The following is an 18,921-nucleotide window of genomic DNA, read 5'->3' on the forward strand; positions in this document are numbered from 1 at the left end:
ATTAAAGGTTAGAAGCCGGTAAACAGCTGCGATTCTCTTGGCTAAAAAAAAAAAAATCAATTCCTTAAAGAGGAAATCCAGCTTTATGAATCGAGTAACTACAGGTATACAAACGGCAAAGACTCAAAGCAGATGTGTATTGATTAGATTTAAAAAATCTAATTAATTATACAAAATGCTAATTTATTGGATAAATCAATAGTTACTGAAAAAGCATTCAAATTAAGATTAACACACTACATTATTGTGGCAGACAATCACAGCATTGGAAAGGCATTACAAAGCAGCTTTACAAAGTCAATAGATTAACTATTTATATATAATTGTACATAAGCCTAATTACAGATCGAGATCTTTTTGTAAATCCGGTAAAGGGCTTTTGTTGAAAACGGGAAAACGTGTAATTTGAAAGAATGGACAGAAGAATAATTAAATGGCATTGAGTCGTTTGGGCAAGAGGTCGTGATCTCTTTGTAAGGTGCAATTTAAGAGGGATATGACTGGATTATTATTTGCAGAATGACTGTTTATTGTCAGATTGACTGTTTCAGCGATCCCTTGCTAAAATGCTTAAACTGAACAAATAAAGTGACTGAATATAATGAGGATGGAGATGGATGAAAGACGGATAGAAAGAAGGAAGAAAGAGAATCTGCACTCACTGAGAGTTTTATATCAGCTATTTCAACTAGAATAAAAAAAAACTTCCCATTGTGTCTAATTTCTTTTAATACAGCATGTGAATTTAACCTCTCGTCCCTCCCTGCCAGCATTATTTTAGATGGATAGAATTGATCCCTCTATCATCTCCATCTCAACATATTAGATATGGCATCTCAATTAAACACCAGCTCTCTGCTCATTGCAGAGATTCACACAGGCAGAAAAGAGGAGCAATGAGGGGAAGACCTTTTCAAACCTCATTAGGAGCCACAACACACCTTATATTCGCCCACCAGAGAAACGTCTCCTCCCTAAGCTGCCAGAATGCTCTTTTATAACAGTAATAACTCTTGGGCAAAGCAAGAGCCTACTCCGATATGCAAACCATGACCACAATATGAATATGTATGTTGGAACATGGAATATTTTATCTATATTATATCTATTATATCTATTATATCTATTCTATCTATCTATCTATCTATCTATCTATCTATCTATCTATCTATCTATCTATCTATCTATCTATCTATCTATCTATCTATCTATCTATCTATCTATCTATATATATATATCTATATATATATATATATATATATATATATGAAGAGTTCAGATGCAAAAGCCTCTAAGTGCCATTTGAAATTTTCTTCTTTAATGATCATTTTTATCAAGCTTGTATATTTAAGTTAAGTGATTTCACTTAAATGGCAATGATAATTACCTATTAATTGTTATTTAAGTGAAATTACTGAACTTAAATATACAAGTTTGATAAAAAATCATCATTAAAGATGAAAATTTCAAATGGCATATTAGAGTTTATATGTATTCTGTATAATTTTAACTAAAGGTTTCACTTTATTTGGATGGTCCCTTTAACACATTCAGTTGACTATAAGTAATGCTGCACCTACATCTCTACTATGCCTCACTAGAGTGTTAGTAGAGTATTAGTAGACTGGTAGGGTTAGGGATAGAATAAGTTGATATGTTGTTGCAAAGTTACTTATAGTCACTAGAATGTCTGTTGGAGGAGAATCACAATAAAGAGTTGGCAGATATTAAGCAGACAGTCTACTAATACTCTAATGAGAGTTAGTTGACATGTAGTTGCAAAGTTACTTATAGTCAACAGGATGTTCAAAAGGGACCATCAAAATAAAGTGTATATAAATGGATAAAATAAAATAAAATAAATCTATAAATGGAGGAGAGGCTTCACATTATCCAAGTCAGTGTCAATGGACCCTTATATCTTGCAATAATAAGACCTGGTTATCACACTGAGCATCTACAACGGCCAAAGCAACTGTAACCTTGGTCGGCTGAAATCTCTATTCTTACCCCTTAACCTGGTTTTGGTTCTCTGTTTGTGAATCAGAACCCCGGGAAAGTTTTCAGTACAATGATTCAGTAAGCAATTTTTTTCCAAAACAGCACTAATGTTAAGAAAACCAAGCTTATTACATCAGAGATAGACAGAATAGTGACGCGCTAAGTGAAATATTAATTCCAGGGTCAGTTTAGCTTTAAAACACGAGCTCTGTCGCATTATGTCATAGTTTCTGTGTGATACAGACAGACCAGAATATTAAAACTTGCCACCGCTGAATGGCAAGATGATATGCAAACTGCGTTTCTCGGCTCGATAAAAAAAAAATACAGATCGGTCATCATAACAACTTTCGGAGGGATTGAGATGGTAATGAATATGTTCGGTCTTGGCGAATAGATCTGCTACGCTTCTGCAAAGCAGGTACCAAGACATGCTACTGCCAATACATTCACAGACATGCTGCACATGTAGCATAAATGAATTAACAGTAGCAGATCTATACAGGTGGTGCTGGGGAAGGTGGAGGGTTTCAGAAAGCACGCTGAACACTGCTAACACCAACCCCACCAGTATTTGAATGTTGAGCCGCAGCTCACCGGCAGCTGATGTAACAGCAACCAATCAGCTGCGCTTTCTAGCCATCCAGCCATCTCAGAACTGGGTGATTTGATGACAATCATCATTCAATTTGATGGTTTACTTTGCTGGATTTAGCAAATGAAGAAAAGATAAACACATTAAACAAGATAAAATGAATCTAATGACATTCCTAACATATGTTTAATATATAAGCCCTAAAAAATTATGCTTAATTACCCAAACTGTTAATTTAAAACCTACTCGTTCTTGTCCAATTCACCACAGCTAATTATAACCTCTCAGTTGGAGTATGTGAGAAACCTTTTAACAACCCAAAAGGGCACCGCTAAGATTAGACTGGGCTTTCCGTTTCTGGTGAATGTGCCTGTACTTGTCCTTCAAATTGTGCACAGTGTACCCTTGGTGCTCTTGAGCACTGTGACACTGGAATTAGCTCTGTTCACAGCTTGGATGACACCCTCTAAAAGATCATTGGCACATCGGAGAATGGTCACTTGAGAGTACAACGTGATGATCAGAGGGTCCCTAATTCACCAGCTCTATCCATTTTTCCTAATCACTTTCCTGTCCATAATAACTCACCTTATTGTCATTATCGGGTTCAGTTCTAGACAGATCTCGGCCTGCCTGAGTCACAGAGTGTCAGACCACAGGAGATTAAATATGGGAAACATATTTGATTTGATGTTTTTCATGCATTTAATATATTTTATATACCACACACACATCAAAATACAAAACAAAAGATATCTTTATTAATTACTTATTCAATGTATATGAACGGCCTCTCAAATTTCATTCCACCGTTGTATATCACTGAACAAAAGAGAAACAGTTTTGACACTAACAGGTCAAATATTTGATATGTGAGAAAGACCTTCCAGTTGTAAAAATTGCTTCCAGGCTCTCCAAACGGTTTGAAATCTCAACAAAGCTGAAGCATATCTTTCCTCAGAAAGCCTCTTAAATCATATTTGCCTGAATTAGTTTCTAAATTGGGTCCGGTGGGATTGCTACCGGAGCTTCAGGATTTTTGTTCAGTAAAATGTTTAGACAAAGGGGATTTTGAAAGAGGAAAGGACTACATAATTATAGGTACGGTAAATTGAGATTGAGAATGAGTATAATAAAACCATATACATTAGATTTAATTGACAATAATCAATATGTGTGTGTGTGTGTGTGTGTGTGTGTGTGTGTGTGCACTGAAATCCAAGCCCTGATGGAAGCATTTCTCAATGCGTAATCTAAGGTTCTGTGGTTCAAGTTAAAGCTGCTAAGAAATGAAAGAGAGGGTAGAAAAGGAATGGATGGAAAGAAAGACAAAGGGTGAAAGAGAGATGTTCTGAACTGCCCTACAATCCCCCAAATGAAGGAGTTTGATTCACAACCTGCACTTGTCAGATCCAGCTGAGCAGCTGTGATTGAACGGCCTTTAATTAAGAGAGCTGCAGGCACACACACACACACACACACACATTGAGCTTAGCTGTTGTCCCGCTGGAGTAATGACTCTGTTTAGCTGTGTAGAGCAGAAAACAGCCCTTGGACTTTAGCATCAATCTTCACAGCCATTTGTTTTACTGACCACAGATTGAACTGTGGACAACTGCTGCTGTGAGTGAGCTGCGCGCCTTCATTTTTCACAGTTTCACAGAGATCACAGCAGAGACATAATATGGCAGATAAGGTGTAACTACTGTGCAATTTCTCTGGAATAAATGCACATGATGAATGAGTCCTTATGAACACATTCATGCAAGCGCTCACATGTTGTTTTAATGTTGCTGGCAGGAGTGATTTATAGCATCTAGATCTACATAATAGTATGGGAACCCAAGCAGGGGTAACTGAACAAGGCAACATCATGACCCATATGTCTGTATCCATGCATGTAACTACAAGACAACTACTATTAATTAACTATTAAATGTATACATTTTCTTTGCTAGACTGCGATTTTACTGGACAAGGGATGAGAATCAAGAGACAAGAGTTTTTTTTCATGGCACTTGTTTCCATTACTGGAATGTCTGCACACTGTAAAAAAATGATTTGTAATCACAACATTTTTTCTTTTGTTAAATCAACTTGGATAATTTATGTAGTTCAGATAACATAATATTTTGAGTTTCTGATGATTAAATCAATCTCCTTCATTGTATTAACTCAATATTTCCATTTTAATGAACTTACATTTTTTTTAAGTTAAACCAACAATATTTTTTTACAGTGAAATCATGGAGGTATAACGACGTGAATAATAATAATAATATTAATAACAACAAGATCAATTTGTACTCTTAATTTACTTTAATATTAAATCTAATATTTAAATAAATATTTAAATATTTTATATTTAAAATATTTCAATTTATTTAGTGATTAAGTGTGTCATTTAAGTAAAATTCATGATTATTTTGATTAGGATGTTGATTTTGTATTGTTGTTAATCATCATCATCAACACTAAATTTATAAAATACTAATAATCAATAAAGTTGCACAAATAAAATTTGCAGTGAAATTATGCATGTGTATAATTTGTGATCCTTCCAAAAAGAGTCAAAAACCTCAATACATGAAATTCATTCGCTGCGTATCCAAAAAAAGTCTTCTTTTTATTACAAGTGCGAAAAAGAAATGCACATGATGAATGAGTCCTTATAAACACATTCAAGCCATAATCAATATAGTTACTATTTTATAGTTACTCAACTCGGCATGTAATTTTTGGAAGGATCTTATTGCACCTTGGAATCATGTTGGACTAAAAATATGCAAGATCTTATTCTTTTTTTTAGATATTTGTGGCCAAGCTTGGTCTCCTTTCATAACAAATGTGAATGTTGCTCATGCTTATTAAAAATAGCAGATGAGTCATGAAGGAAGCGGGTTCGTTAAGTGGAATTGGCATCGGAGCCAGAACAGTTCAACTCTTTTCATTCTAAGTTGATGAGTGCAGTAACATACCCGTCCCTGACCCTGTGACATCAGCGTCTTTATGCTCCACTGTTTCCTCCGTGTCATCAGATGTTTTCTTCTCAAGAAGTTCAGGCACGCAGAAGTCTTTCTGATTCTCTAGTGGACACATGTAATGGATCAGATCTCCTTTGCATATCTCCAGGAATGGGTACGCATTTAGACTCCTTTCCTACAGGGGAAAATAATAATAATAATTTAATTAAGCTGCATACTAACATATAAACAATTCATATGATTCAGTCCTGTGCGGTGCTAAAACCAACAGGGAACACTGCTTCGAAACAATTATAAATGCTCCATGTAAGAAAGAAAATCATACAGGTTTGAATGGCAGGATGAGCAAATAATGAAAGAACTGTCAGTTATGTGTGAACTATTCCTTTTAAAGTTCATTTTAAATCTATATAGGAAAAAAAGGGGTTGTATTGAACACTTGACTAACATGATTTGGCTAGGCTAATATTTTATGGCAACATAATAGCTATAAACAACAAACCATGGGCTGAAAAATTAGGGGTGACACCAAATTATTTGCTCTATAATGCATGCAGTACTCATTATTTCTGTTCATTATAGTTAAGAAGGTAATGACACTGTTCTCTGCAAAAGACCTTCAATAATGTCCCACCTCATTAGAATCAAACTTAGGTCAGACCTTTACTGATCAAACACACCAGCCTTATGACAACTTTACAGTGGACTAGGCAGGAGTTTACACCAATTAGTCTGCTTTTAATGAAGCGGCCTAATTAATGATAAGACCAAATGCCAAAGTAATGATCTGAAAGAACAATGCAAAACAGCAAGCTGATCAGGCTGTTGCGCAAATAAAATCGCTAAGTGTGAAATTGTGAACTAAGGTTAAGACATGCAAGAATATTATTTAGATATACCAGCTCTAGCAAGTTTTACTTCTTCTTAATCTTTATTTTTATTCATTTAATTCCATTCTACCAAAGCAATTGCACAGTAAGCCATGTATAAGTTTTATTTTTAGATATAGTATATCATAAAGCTCACATGTAACCAACAACTAGAAGCTTATTGTTCCAGATTACATTCAAATAAGAACAGATTTAAAATGCATAAAGTAAGAATGTAAGAATATTGAATATGACATGTCATAAAACATCATTAAGGTTTCCCTATATAGAACCAGAATACATGTGCAGAAAATACTTGCCGATGAATGGTAATAAAAATGCAGATGCTAGCGACATCCGACCGGTGCTGCAATATCTTTTTGTGCAGTGAATGATTTGATATATATTTATATATGTGGAGGATGTTATGTTCCACCAAGCCCTCGGGAACAGAACTTTCATAATTGTACAGGCTCTTCATGATAAGAGCTTTGTTTTGATACAGAATGGCCCATAGAAATGACAAGTGCCATAATAAAACAAGGTACAGGGCAGACACAAACAAAAACAAATATAGCGAAGCAGCAAATTTTATTTACATAGCACTTTTTCCAAACAAATGAATGCAGTTCAAAGTGCTTTACAGGCACAGGTTAGTGTCACCATTCTTGGTCGAGTTACACTACTTGTGTAACTGTATTTAAATTGGAAAACATGGAGGTGTTTGGTCGCTTCTCTGCTTGGATCCTAATGAATAAACTGGGCTAAGCTAAGTGCTCACAAAGTTTCGCCGCAAGACAGGGCGATTTAGTGCACGCACTGAGATTAGAGAGGTATCAACTCGTCTTAGTTAAGGGAATAACATAGTTTAATATGGAAAAAAAGCAGCTTGAAGGATCGTTTTGATCAAAAATGATGCAATTTCTTTGACGTAAAAATACCATAATATGTTTGCAGAGAAACGTGCCAAGTTCAAATACTTGTTTCTCTGAAAATCCCTGCCAATTTACTCAATAGTATTTTGGCACCCTGGATTGCCAATTGACAGAAAACACAGAGTATTGTAGCCATGGAAGCCAGGAAACAAACTTAGTCAGAGATCGCACATTCTACGCGTCTTAAAAAGCTTTGCTAATAAAAACATAGCAATACATTAGCTGATCAACGTACAATGTAAGGCTCGTCGTTTTCCATTGTCAACTGCGCTCATTCGTGTAGCGTGTCCTCAATCTGGCAACCCGCATTAGTGGAGGAAACCGTTCTCTCCAATATTTTGAATTTGGACTGCAGTACCCATTTCGACCACAACTGTCAATATTACATACTGATCCTTCAAGAATTTGAGCATTGTGACATAAACTCAATTAAAGTTGACAGCCACCGCCAGCTTTTTTAGACCATTTTCACAAAACTTCATGGCCCCCAGAATATTTTGTTGTATGAATATCTGGACATGCAATATATAAAACGAAGACCCTCTGCTTTTAAACGACAACAACGACGACGAAAAAAATACGTTTTATTCTAGCTTCATGTATTATTTTATTATAAACATTTGAATTTGGGTTAGTTTCATAAAAAAGCAAAAAGCTGAGAAAATGTTTTTGTCAAAGATCGGATTGAGAACGATGATCATCGTTGAACATAGATGGGGAAGATTGAGTTCATCAACTTACATAGACCAATAGCTTGTATAATATTGCTTGTTTCTGCATATTCTTTGCATGTGTTTTCATCAGGAGATTCAGTAAACTTTAAGAATATGTATAATAGCGCCCCCTATACTATATAACAGTGAAAACATGGAAAGCCGGAAAATTCCACAATAGCGTGGAAAGAGTTAAGCCCAGGAAGACAGAGAAGTGGAGTTGAAGGCGTTTAGTAGTTTCACTGTTCTCTTTCTCTTGGCTAATTGATTGGTTTTATTCTAATCCTCGGTGAAAAGAGTCCTGCTCTTAAGCAGTATGAATCACCTGATACACATAAAGACTCCAGCCCTTTGGGGCCCACATGCAAATGAGAGCACATCTCCTTGAACCAGGACTGATAATGAGTGTGAGAAAAAAAAAAGCATTTAGAAAAAACCCAAAGACAATCCACTCCACACTTTCGCCCCCATGAAAACAATGTCAAAACACCAAAGCGAGAAACAGCCATTTAGGCATATTGCAAAAATCTTTTGTTTACTGTCAAGACTGAGGATCAATGTACTGTACATTTTGTTATATGTTTCTAAGCATGTCACTAGGGTCCTTTCAAAGCTTTCAGTCTCTTATAATAGTGTCATTTGATGGCTGTTCATCAACTGCGTCAAATAGCATTGCAGTAATAACTCTCTTCCAGACACCTCATTAGTGTAACAGCTTGTGCTCTCCATCACGGCTCTGAGTGACACTTTCAGTAAGACAACAAGCATTTAGCAGACTAATAAAAAACAGGAATTCTTTTATTCATTTTACACCTTTCATGCATGTCATGTAATCTAATAATGAACCTAATTACCCACTATGAGATTGAATAATGATTAATAAAGCAAAGGGTACTGTGTATAGCTTGCACCCTAAGAAAGAAGTTTTTTGATAACTTTGTCTTTGAAAGTGTTACTGTATCATGGGGATAACCGATACTATTTGCACTTTAAAAGGTAATTAACCCAAGACCTCAATATCCTTTGTGACTAATAAATCTGATCATATGTTACAAAATGATCACGGTTTATAAATTGTGCTGTCGAGTACAGAAAGACTGAAAAATAAAACTAATGTGGATTGAGGTCTGTTTAGTTTGACCTCTATGGCTTTAAATGATCAATACAACCGTGAACTCTATTTATCTAACCACACACAGCTTAGATTAAGCCAGGATTGGCCTTAGTTAGTATCAATTTAGTATTGTAATATAACACAAAGACTCATGGACAATCCTGAAATGTTTACATAACACAAACACACACACACATGCTTCTATGGCACCTGTATAATTTTGAATGCAAGAAAGCCATATATATAAATAACACCTGGGGGTTACAGCGTCACCCAGTTTTCAGAGCTATGAATTTCTTCATTTCCCGTCCATCATAAAAATAAATAATTAACTAGCCACTAGATTAACCAAGCCTGATATGATAGAAAGCACGCTTCCGGCATGAACATTTTTAATTATGTGGATACGATTCTCCATTTTCCTTGTTACCCTTTTGTATGCGAAACCACACCCCCAGTGGTGGCCGCGGGGCGAGCATTAACCAGCCCAAAGAGTCGACATGACTCCACTTACCCTGAGCTAGACGGGGTGCAATCAGGAGATAATGAAAGGAAACGTCTCTTCCACAGCAGGATGATAAGTGTCCAATTTATGCGAGTAAGGAATCATGAGAGCTCGACTGAGGGGCTTTTTCTCTCAAAAGTGAACATAACAGCTGCACTGTTGTAATACTGGCCAAGTTCTGCACTGTTGTTATACTGGCCGTTATACTGGCCAAGATCTGCACTGTTGTTATACTGGCCAAGTTCCATAACAACAACGTATTTTAAGCAAGTCCTGCTTAAACCAGCTTAAAAGGTGATTTGTAGGTCCTCTAAGATGGTTTAGCTGGTCTCCCAAGGCAGGCCAAACAGATTTAAGATCTGGTTAAACTATATAGAGCTCCTACCAAAATAAGGATGCACTGATATTAAAAATTAGGGATGCACAATATATCTTGCCGATAAATGTTCATTTTTAATGTTATTGGTCCGATAAGAAAATTAGGTTGATATATTAAAGCTAAATATTTAATGAGGTGATGTGAGCATTATGGAGCATAAAATACACTCTCATGTAATGTCTGTTTAATTCACAATGGAGATCCCCTTGCCCAGAAAGTCCAGAAGTGAGACTTATAAACATATGATGTTCCAGGAAATCCCTTATATGGACAAAGACATCCAGATATCGCTAGCTGAATAAAATGCACAACGCACAATCACATTAAACTGTTATTAAATTATTATTACTTTTAAAGACTACATTCAAATGCAGAATTAAACCCATATAAACCTATTCTATAATCTCAATTGAACAATACAGCACTGATGTATCATGCATCCCGAATAATCAAACCAGACAAGGCCAACCATCTTAGACCATGAACCATTTCAGGCTGTACAGGTCTCTAAGATGTATTTTCATAGCTCTTTTTGAGACATATATAGTGGAGACAGGACAAGACATTAGTGAGGAACACACATTCACATGAGCACCACTTGTCCAATTTGTAATGTGTCAAGAGTTAAACACTAAGCATTGGCCTAACTCTATCCATTCAGTTTAATGGAATATCATTAAGAAATATCAATACATGCTGAAACAAGCTTCAAACTTTAAACAGGTCATGATGATTTGATACTTGTCCAAGACTTCGCTGTACAGCCATAGAGATAAAAGGCTATTTATTCCCTCATCGACAGGTGAGATGTGTGCAGAGAAAGTCAATGTGTCCTGATGGATCCTGTATTCCAGCTATGATTCAGCTCAGTCCTGGCCAATTACTGCTTTAGAGATCAAGCTGTTTAAAGTGTGTAGCACATGTGATGTCTGAAACGCTCTTGTTAAATCACTTCAGGACATGTTAAACTTGTGAATGACAAAAAAGAAAACACACAGATAGGGAACGCGTTCATTCAGGGCCATCGCGGTCACAACGGCACTAAGAATAGTTGAAACAATAGGAATAAACTTGCCAATGTTTGCGGTTAAACATTACTTTTGACTGGAACAGAGGTGTCTCTGGATGAAGTAAACATAAATAATGATTGAATAAATCAAATAGACAACCCCTAGAATATGAAGCATGAATGGAAGAAGAAACATAGCCTAAGAAAAGGTCTAAAAGGACGCTAATTTTTCCCCCTAACTAACCAACTGCCAACTGCAAAAACCAAGGTAACAAGAGAGGTGTACAAGATGGAGCTGTCTGTCAATTCTCTTGTGAATATAAATAGCCTGTTTCATTTTTCATTTTCTTTCTGCACAGAGGTTTTCACAGAAGGGTCTACAGGGCCCATGGAAATGTATTATACTTGTTATTATTCTACATTTTTGGAGCTGTGAAAATGATAATGCTATTTATTGGAATGGTATGATATTTATTGGGAAAATTGACATGACATGTTTATCTTCGGGTTTATTTTATACATCTAACATTACTCCAACAGTGTTCAGAAAAAGATAAATAGTCAATATTTTTCAGATCATATTTTAATAACTTGCTATGGCTTCAGTACAGTAAAAATATAAAAGCCAATTATTTATTTTTGCAAATAACATGCCTCTATGGTATCATATATGTTAGATCCAAAACAGAGTTATGTTAAATTCTGGGTGGCTCAGCTGGGATGGACAAATTGACGTTTGCATTAATGCATGTAAATCTTTTGTTCTCAAAGTGTAAAAGCTAATATCTGTTCATAATATTATGGTTAAATGCTGATCAAGTGTTTTATTTTTGAAAAGAATCCCTCAGCCACGTTCTCTGAGTAAGACCTTCAAGCTAAAGGCCTGTATTAAGACATCAGTGTTGAATCCCTTCCTGTTTGCCGTCAAAGAGTGTTGTGATTTTGAGGCTGGACACAGAGATGGAGAGGACGGGGGGAGCATGACAGGCTAGTCACGTGGAATGCCAGACGAACAAACATTTGCACCAGTGGTGGTGGATCAAACTCAGCAGGACGCATAAAGGACTGCACCACACAATATAACATTACGGTTTCACACAACAAACCACAAACCATCAATAAAGGCTTGATAAAACAAAGGATCTTTTGGCTCCAAGTCCATGTATGCAAAGCCTGACAATACATTATAAAAAAATCAGAGGTAAAACAGAAAGATCAAGACAATAACATGAGAAAGAGAGAGAGTGGAACGCTAAATTGATTTTCAAACCTAAACCTAACTGTTTTTTCGAACCTGGACTACGAATGTTTTCTTAAGAGTTCATTAGCAAGTTAAAATCAATCAAATGTAATTTGAAAGTTCATTAAGAATTAAACAACTTCCAGTGAAACCAAACCAAATCACAAAACAAATTAAAGGAATACTTTAATTACAAGTGCAAATTAAATATGAGAGCTTTAAGGTGGAGAGCCAACATGGTTTAAATCCACTGGCATGAAGAAAAGGAAAACGGATAGAAAGTTCAATTAAAAAAGAAAATGACACATTGCAAAGATAGCAAAACAGAGCAACTTAACTAATTAATGTGTCTCCAAATGATAGAAAATGTTTCAATGTCTACCAATGGCTCATCTTGGAATATGCAGACAATAAAGTGGTTCTAAATGAATGGAAATATTAATTAATATTTGTAACAGCAGCAGCTCATTTTGCAACGTGGATAATAAAGGACTCGCATCTATTTATATGTAAAGCTAGGAAGAACACACTTTTAATTGTTCAGCATGCTCAATGCATCACAGTAAAAAAAAAAAAAAAAATATTGTAATTTCATTCTTAAGGAGCCTCAAATGAGCTAGTTTCTATAAACACACTGTACAATGTAGATACAATATAGAGGAAGTCTGAGAGAGAGTGTATCCGAGGAAAAGAGTGACAGAAGGGAAATACTCTAGGGAAATTTCGTGACTTTGTTCTTTCAGGCAGCTGCTCCATGGATTTTTCTCCTCCCACAAACAGAATGTGAGCACTCACAGGTGAGCACATCCCCAATCTCCCTCATCTCCCAGGGCTCCCACTGTTACATAATACACACCTATCTCAGCACAATTACAGGCCAGTCATAGAACTGAGAGTTGCACCAACAGTCAGTGTCCAACAAACCAAAAGGTTTCTATCGATTTCAGAGGGCAAATGTGATGCTTAGCTATTATTAGTGTCGTCACAGTGTTGACTATACACTGAAAAAAAACAAAGTATATTTACTTCATATAACCTTTTGGGTAACACTTTACTTGAAGGGGTGTGCATAAGACTGACATGACACCTTCATAATCAAGACATGGCTATTAAGTTTTATGCATGATGTTTGTGACGACTGTGTCATTCACTCGATTATGACATTTTTAATGCAAATATGACATTGTTTGAGATGTCTTGACATAAACCAATACATCATAACCTGTCAGTGTCTTTGTCATGATAACTTGACATTACCAAGACAACACAACCTGTCATAAACATGACATAGAAGATGAATTATCAAACTTAAGAAACCACCTAGCTTTATTGGTTAACATTACATTAAACTGTCATGTGGTTGGTTTTGACATTGGCTTTCATGAGGCCATTATAACTTTTTAATGACAAATTCAATTAGTACTACTGTAGTTGAGGTCACAAAAAATATTCATGACACAGTTATCAATGGCCTCATGAATGTCAAAGCCTAGCACATGACAGTTAAACTTAATTTTATGTCAAGTTGTCATGACAAAGACACTGGCAGGTTATGATGTTATTGGTTTATGTCAAGATGTCATAAAGACATCTCAAACAATGTCATATTTGCAATCAAAATGTCATTATTAAGCGGAAGTCACTTAATGACAGTTGTCACAAACATGCATAAACCCTACTTCATATTCAAGACATATGTCATGTCATGGTTATGAAGGTGTCATGTCAGTCTTATGCACACCCCTTCAAGTTAAGTGTTACCAAAAATATAACTAATTTTCCTTTTCTAGTCTTTAAAAAAAAAAAGTACTGGCACCCTTTTATTAAATACGTTTTGCAATCTCCTTTTGCCAGTTTGGAGCCAGTTTTGTTGAGTTTGGAGAACACCTGACAAGAGATCAGAGACCATTCCTCCATACAGACTCTCTCCAGATCCTTCAGATTCCCTGATCCATGTTGGTGCTTCATCTCTTCAGTTCACTCCACTCATCAGGTCAGGGCACTGGGACGGTCATGACAGAAGCTTCATTTTGTGCTCCGTAACAAATATTTGTGTTGATTTTGATGTTTGTTTTGGATCACTGTCCTGATGGAAGATCCAACCATGGCCTATTACAAGATTTCTAGCAGAAGGCGTCAGTTTTAATTTTTTCCAAACATCTAGCGTTTTTTCATCTGACCACAGAACCTTGTGCCGTTTAAAGATCCAGTCGTGTCTGACAACTGAGTATGTTTTTGGACGAGCGAGGATGATTTTTCTTGAAACCCTCCCAAACAACATGTGGTGATGCCGGGGTTTATGGGTTTAATTCCAAATCTAACAACATTGTATTCTCCTTCATAGGGATGTCTAGATATGTTTTTGTTTTTTTAAAAGTGAACACTTCTGTATAAAAAAGTAAGCAAAATCTGTAATCGTGTCCTTCAAAATCATTCATTCATAAGGAAACTGGCTAAGCCAGCAGGACCAGGAGATGAGCATCATGAACAGAGAGCGACTAGACATCCCCATCAAAAGTAAGTGAGAAAAAGGAGGCCTATCCGTCACCTGAGGGCATAATAAGACAAGAGGACAGCAGCTGACAGCACGCACATCTACTTGTGAGACAACAAATGAGGCCGACAGTCCACTGAATAATGAGGCAGAGGTCAGAGAGAGGAGGAGACAGATTCAAGCAAGACGGAGGAAGAGAGAGAGAGAGAGAGAGAGAGAGAGAGAGAGAGCGAGGGGCCATTTAAGTCTCATATAAGTAGTGACAGGAAGTAGCTTCAAGAGCATCTCAACAGCATGCCCGCTTCCTTTGCCCACAAGCTTCAAACGCAAGGTCTGATCATCCTTGCTCGCAAACTCTCCAGCTAACGTCAGATATCCCTGCTTATTCTTAGACCAGCGATTTCTTAAAAGGATCCCTGGGCAACGCGCAGACGCTGGAATTAATACATCCACAAATCACAGTGACAATTGGCGACAGTCCCCGGAGCCCTTCCTCCCCTGCCTATTTACTTTCATACGCTGTCACACACTCACGGACACATGGATCTGTGAGAACAGAAGCAAACTCCATTTCACACCTCCGGTGCTGTTCAATTCCGACCATCCCTTGTGGTCGCACGCTTGAAGAGGGCTGTATTTTTATCTTACATGATAACACCTTTATTCTCCCCCCTCCATCTGTGCGGGCATGTCCAAACCGGCGACAGAGTTCTGAAAGTTTTCTCTCTTTTTTGTCCATATAGAATAAATGAACACACTAGGGATGGCGTGTGCCTGTGCGAATGCGTGTCTTTGTGAAGTGCGTGTCTGGGTATGTGTGGGGGTGAGTGTGTACCCTGCCGATCGATGGATTTCCTGATGAACGGTAATTGTGGGGACTTAGTCAACAGCGGTGCCGAGTCGACACAGAAGTCCTAAATCGATTGGTTACATTCTCCCTCAGCACAGTCAATTAATGCTAACCTAACAGTCACACTTCCTAACTGTTTTTGCAATTGTAAATGACAATTCTAATGTTTAAAAGGGTGAATTTTGCAAAAGAAATGTCCCAGTCATATAAGCACAAAATTTAAGAGAATCATTTACTGGTTACTCAGTACTCGATATTAATAATACTCATTATTATTATTATTATTATTAGTAGTAGTAGTCTTGTGATGATTTATTTATTGCGTCAAAAAGAGAAAAAAATGAGTTTGAATTGCTTAAGAGCCTAAGACTGGATCATTATTGTAGTGATTATTATGTTTCTAGCATGTTATATGTTAATTGCTGGAGTGTGTATCTTTTCATTTCTTAAACAACCATGTAGGAAAACATATCATGGCCAAATTCCAGGATGACAATGTCAAGATTCATCAGACTCAAATTGTGAAAGAATGGTCGGAGGTTTTTCCACACATGAATTGGCACCTCTGAGTCCAGACCTTAAACTCATTGAAAGTCTTTGGGATGTTCTGGAGGAGACTTAACAGTGTGCTGGACTCTTGCATTGTCAATACAAGATCTTGACCAAAAGATGATGCACATCTTAACGGAAATTCACAAGTTCACACTTACATACAATTAAAGGGAGTAAAGTTTAATGCATATTTGGCGTGCTGTCCGGGGGGAGGGTTCCAAGCTCGGAATTCGGCCCGAACCCAGAGTACTCGCCCCAGTATGTAAATGGTAAGGACTAGAAGAGTGGAGAAGGGTGGTGGAGGGATGCTGCAAATGGATTGAGGTGAGACTGCTGAATCTATATACACCTCTATAATAATATAATAAATAAATGTTGTGATTTTATTTCCATCAAAAGGTGCATCAATTTTTGGTCAAGGTCTTATATTGACAATGCGTATAATATATGACAGCGTGTATAATACATGAAATAAATGTTCATTGCATAACAAGATTTTTGTTTTCTCACAATGGGAAAAATCTCTATGGTACCAAAATGGACTTTATTCCCCTTTTGCTAAATATAACAATTAACTTTTTTGGGGTGAATTCAGAAATTTCTAAACAGTATTCAGAGAGATCAATCCAAAACCACAAACGGTGAGTTTCAGAATCCCTTATTTACTTTTTAGAAGGAAAACTTCCACACATGTTCTGTGTTAACATTTCATGGATCAATATTTAGTTTCTCACAATGGGGAAAAACTCAAATGGTACCAAAATGGCCTTCATTCCCTTTTTACAAAATATAAGAGTTTACTTTTTTGGGGTGAATACAGAAATTTCTTGGCAGTATTCAGAGATCACTCCAAATCCACAAATGAACTTCAACACATGTTCTGTGTTAACGTTTCATGGATCAATATTTAGTTTCTGGCGAGTCTGTTCTTAGGTAAAGATCTCTGCACAAACCTTTTCTTTCCTCTAAACACATACAATAGCTCAGCACAAACAAATCTGTTTGGCAGAGGCCTATTCTCTCTGCTCCCTAACAGACATACAATGGTATGGTATGTGGAAACAGCTAATTAAAAATCCATTTACGCTTGGCATTGGCAGGACACACGAAAACACACACAAACACACACAGAGAGAGAGAGAGAGAGAGAGAGAGAGAGAGAGAGAGAGAGAGAGAGAGAGAGAGAGAGAGAGAGAGAGAGAGAGAGAGAATGAGCAGTATAAACAGTATATAGTGAAAGGACTTTTTTTTATCTCATCTAGTGTCATCATGTCATCAGAAAATGTGCTACTGGTTTAGTGTCAGGGTCAGCTGTGCATATTGGACATGTATCCTCATCCGCCAAATCTGACAAGGATAGATGCGTCAACAAACTGGCACATGACAGCCATGAACGTGGACATGTAGATGGGAGCCTGCTTATTTACATGGCTGTCAATTTGCTCTTTTTCTTTATATCCCAGATGTTTAAGTCAACCACTGAGTGTTTGCCTTTACCTTCTTTTATGTAAACATCAACTATATAATACAAAAAGCATAGCAAAAATAAAACTCATGCATGATGACTGAATGAACGCATGAACGAAAAAACAAATAAACAATAAAAATTAGCTATACACTCAGCTACATCTGGTCTATTAAAACACTTGAGCTCTCAGATGGCATTGTGATGATGTCAATGAGAGAAGCAGACAAAAGACAATATCTGGAGGGTAAAAAGACATTTCTGGCTATCTGAGGGGCTCTGAGTCTGTTAGATAGTAATGGTGGTAATTTGCTGAATCTTTAAGCAAAAGATATCTAAACAGAGAAAAATGCATGGGGCTTTAGATTAAAAAAAAGAACGTTCAGATATTGCATTAAAAGATTTTATCCTCTTAGAAATTTTGTCTCTTTAAATTCCCCTATTAAACACAGCTGCTACAGACACCTTCGGCCACTGCGTCTCGTTTTTTAAGTCTCCTTGAATGTTGTTTTTTAAGATGCTGTGTCAAGTTGAACAATACTTTAACTGGTGCAATTCAAAACCTTTTAAAAGTCTCCAACATGAGGATGATTGCCTCTGACCCTTTCTGACCCCTGCACCTGGGCCCTGGTTCACCCCTGGCCAGCAACTATTAGAGCAGAAGGAGCACATCACTAATAGTCTGTATTTACTGTCTTCACAGCTAAGAAGCCTCTTTTCCTGCACTAATGACTGTGATTTTAAGAGAGAGAGAGAGAGAGAGAGAGAGAGAGAGAGAGACCGACAGACAGACAAATTGAAACCCCTATTCACACTTATTGTTATAGTTGTGGGTGACTTTTCTTATTCACATTAGAATAACAAAATTAGAATGATTAATAAACTATAGATATTGTCTTTGATGTGAACAGACCTTCAATCCTAGTAAAATCGCTGACAAAAAACACAGGTTTTGTGGGTTATTGTTTTATAAAAATGAAGCCAAATGTAACATGATAAAAGAAACTTTCAATGAGTCGTTTTAGATCATTGATTAATTGACATATTGTAACAATACAAAGCAGGTTGAAAGTCGGTGGTTACACTTTAACTTGCTTTTTCCTAATAATAGTGAACAGAAAATACACATGTAATCAAAACCACGTCGTTTCCCACAATCTGCAATCATGACCCTTCTTATGATGGAGACTCAAACAACAGGCTTGAATCGGTTTGT

At 36.7% G+C, this 18,921-nt stretch overlaps 1 protein-coding gene across 1 annotated transcript in view; it reads right to left on the reverse strand.

The window, feature by feature from the left end:
• The window catches only part of tex264a (testis expressed 264, ER-phagy receptor a), a 60,221-nt gene that overhangs the window by 2,248 nt on the left and 39,052 nt on the right, over positions 1–18,921 (reverse strand). Inside the window, exon 3 of the mRNA XM_039689328.2 lies at positions 5,575–5,755. Within this exon, the coding sequence (XP_039545262.2) occupies positions 5,575–5,755 (181 nt within the window). The remainder of the gene's footprint in view (positions 1–5,574; positions 5,756–18,921) is intronic.

The sequence above is a fragment of the Pimephales promelas genome, chromosome 8, assembly GCF_988280905.1.
Source record: "Pimephales promelas chromosome 8, fPimPro1.hap1.1, whole genome shotgun sequence".
Taxonomy (NCBI): Eukaryota; Metazoa; Chordata; class Actinopteri; order Cypriniformes; family Leuciscidae; genus Pimephales; species Pimephales promelas.